At 41.4% G+C, this 3,293-nt stretch overlaps 1 protein-coding gene across 1 annotated transcript; it reads left to right on the forward strand.

Moving 5' to 3' along the window:
• Window positions 1-1,432: 1,432 nt before the first annotated feature.
• LOC105488701 (olfactory receptor family 6 subfamily A member 2) lies at window positions 1,433-2,415 on the forward strand. Its single transcript, XM_011753016.3, is given in 2 exon segments — window positions 1,433-1,697; window positions 1,700-2,415. Coding segments are annotated over 2 exon segments (981 nt in total).
• The last annotated feature ends 878 nt before the right edge of the window (window positions 2,416-3,293 follow it).

Here is a 3,293-nt window from a genome sequence, read left to right on the forward strand (position 1 = left end):
AATGAAAGCCAGGGACGTAGGTGTTTTGTAATTGCATTACCATATTAAGAGAAACTTCAAGGACTCCAGTACTGAGTAATGGTCAAGTAATGATAGCAGAGCATGAAGGGAAGAGAAACATGGTATAAAATCATTAGTAGGTTGGTTTGATTTGAGAGCACATTCTAACCCTGCTAACTTCAGAGGAACAGATCTAAGACTAAAAATTAAGAAATCTGAGAAGATTACATCCAGATGCTCAGCTGACTCTACACCATTCTCCTTTCGGAACTCTACACTCTCTCCCAATGCTGAAACTGTACAGGGGCACAAGGTAAAAATAACCCTTCCTTCATATCAACTCCCATGTAAAAATGCCAACTTCTTTTCATCATGAGACACAAAAATGGCTTGAAGTTTTTAAAGAGAAAGGGAAATTTTATCTTTGATACAAAGTTATACAAAGAGAGTATCCTAGTAAATGCATGTTTTTATGTGGGCCTTAATGTTAAACAAAGGTACTCTATTCTTATTTCAAGATACTCAGTACAACGTTCAGAACTGACGGAATTCTTAGTCTTTCTGCCATCCATCATCCATTTCCTAATCTGATTTCCAGGTGAATCCCAAGTCTTCCTTGTAAGTACTGGGTTCTATAGACTTCCACTCTACAGGTGCTGTGAACTTCTTGTGTTCTGCTTTTGTTTTTCTTTCCATCTGGCAGGAAGGAACTGTTTCTCTAAATGAGTCCCAAAGATCCTCTCTCCCAGCTGTAAATCCAAGATGTATTGTACAGTCCCTCCTTTACGTCATCTAAATATTTTGGAAGCTCCAAGGTCCTGACTTCCTGGTTCCACTTCTTGCTATTTCTGCAACCCAGAATTAGTCACTTAATTCTATATTTTAGTTTCTTTAGGCATTAAGTTGTAGCTATTAGTAGTACTAGCTCACAGGATTGTTCTGAAGATCAAGTGAATTGATATTGCTAATGTTTAGAGCAGTGTCTGAACTAATAATAACTCAACTGCGTTATACGTGATTGTTATTCCTCCATTGTGTAACTTATTTCCTCAAAACAAAGTCATGATCCAACTCATAGACAAACTCTCATTTTAGGCCACCCAGACTCCCTTTCCACTTTTGGTTTTTATCTGTGTTCTTTGGGGACAAACTGGTGTCATTTTTACCTTATGCTTGTCAATGCATGCTTCTCCAAAGATCAGAACAGATTCCTATCTTGTCCCCAATACAAAACCATTTATTTCTACATGTTTGTCTTAGCTCATTTCCAGATTTAAAAAGAGAGCAGTGGCCTCAGTTCTGTGATTAATTACATGAACTCCATACATAGCATTCTACCAGTATAAACCCACTAAGAGAGACTGGGTTCTTGTTGCGGCCTACTGAATACTCTATTGTCATGTCCTGAAGAGCAGTAAGAAAGACCAATGACATGGAGTGGAGGAACCATAGTGGGAGAGTGAGTGAGTTTGTGTTGCTGGGCTTCCCTGCTCCTGTGCCACTACAGGTACTATTGTTTGCCCTTTTGCTCCTGGCCTATGTGTTGGTGCTGACTGAGAACACACTCGTCATTATGGCAGTTAGGAACCATTCCACCCTCCACAAACTCACGTACTTCTTTCTAGCTAATATGTCCTTTCTGGAGATCTGGTACGTCACTGTCACTATTCCCGAGATGCTTGCTGGCTTTGTTAGGTCCAACAGGATCATGGACGGCTAATCTCCTTTGAGGGATGCATGACATAGCTCTACTTTTTCCTTGGCTTGGGCTGCACTGAGTGTGTCCTTCTCGCTGTTATGGCCTATGATCGCTATGTGGCCATCTGCCATCCTCTCCACTACCCAGTCATTGTCAGTGGCCAGTTGTGTGTGCAGATGGCCGCTGGATCTTGGGCTGGAGGTTTTGGCATCTCCATGGTCAAAGTTTTTCTTATTTCTCACCTGTCTTACTGTGGCCCCAACATCATCAACCACTTTTTTTGTGATGTGTCTCCATTGCTCAACCTCTCATGCACTGACATGTCTACAGCAGAGCTTACAGATTTCATTCTGGCCATTTTTATTCTTCTAGGGCCACTCTCTGTCACTGGGGCCTCCTACATGGCCATTACTGGTGCTGTGATGCACATTCCTTCAGCTGCTGGACGCTATAAGGCCTTTTCCACCTGTGTCTCTCATCTCACTGTTGTGATAATCTTCTATGCAGCTGGTATCTTCCTCTATGCCCGGCCAAAGGCACTCTCAGCTTTTGACATCAACAAGCTAGTCTCTGTACTCTATGCAGTCATCATACCACTGCTCAACCCCATCATTTACTGTTTGCACAATCAAGAGGTCAAGAGAGTCCTATGCTGTACTCTGCACCTGTACCAGTGCCAGGATCCTCACCCCAAGAAAGCTATCAGAAATGTGTAGATGGGATGTGCAAAGTCTAGTAAAATATTACTAAACTTGGCATCGATATATTCTATGAAGTCCAGTGGAGTTCTTAGGGTCTACATTAGGGGCCAGAATTTCAAAGACATCACCAAGGTACTAGGAATACTTGCTTGTAACTAGTCCAAGAGGAGAAAGAAGGATAGGTTGCAAACTAGAAACTGGATTTCTACAGGACAGCGCCATGAAATACAGGATAGAGCTGGGTCTACTATTGTCTGCCCCATTGTAATTTGCATAGGCATGGTTCCATTTAAGGAATCATGGGCTTCATTATGGAAAAGCAACATAAAACTTCTTGATAATACCTCTTCCAGTCACAGGTCACTTACTGTAGCCTATTAGGTAGCAGAGGCCCAGGAGGTGATCATTCTAGTGTGTGTTACAGACAAAGAGATGAGAAACTAGGAACTTTTGTGTTTGAAACATATCATCTGATGAAACATAGGGGTTTCTAGATTTATTTTCTAATTTACTGTGGCCAGTGTCCACATTGAACTAATGACTGAGAGCTGTTGTTTCTTCAATACTCTGTTTCCCTAATTAGACTATACGCACCATGGAAACAGGATCAGATTTTCTTTTACATCCTTTTATTACCATGAGCAGGAACAGTATCTAGGGTATGATGGCTATGAATACATATAATGAACGAATGTAGTTTGGAACCATGTAGGCAAGGCATGTGTGTCATGCCTATTTGTGGGGCTGGTAGGTGTGGGAACTAAACCCCTCATACTTTACTAGTGTGCAGAGAGATACAAATTGGCTCAGCCTTGCCAGAAAAATATTTTGAAAACATGTATTACAAATCCTAAAAGTGTTGCAACCATTCTAATTCGGAAAGATTTGTGCAG

The sequence above is a fragment of the Macaca nemestrina genome, chromosome 12, assembly GCF_043159975.1.
Source record: "Macaca nemestrina isolate mMacNem1 chromosome 12, mMacNem.hap1, whole genome shotgun sequence".
NCBI classification, from domain to species: Eukaryota; Metazoa; Chordata; class Mammalia; order Primates; family Cercopithecidae; genus Macaca; species Macaca nemestrina.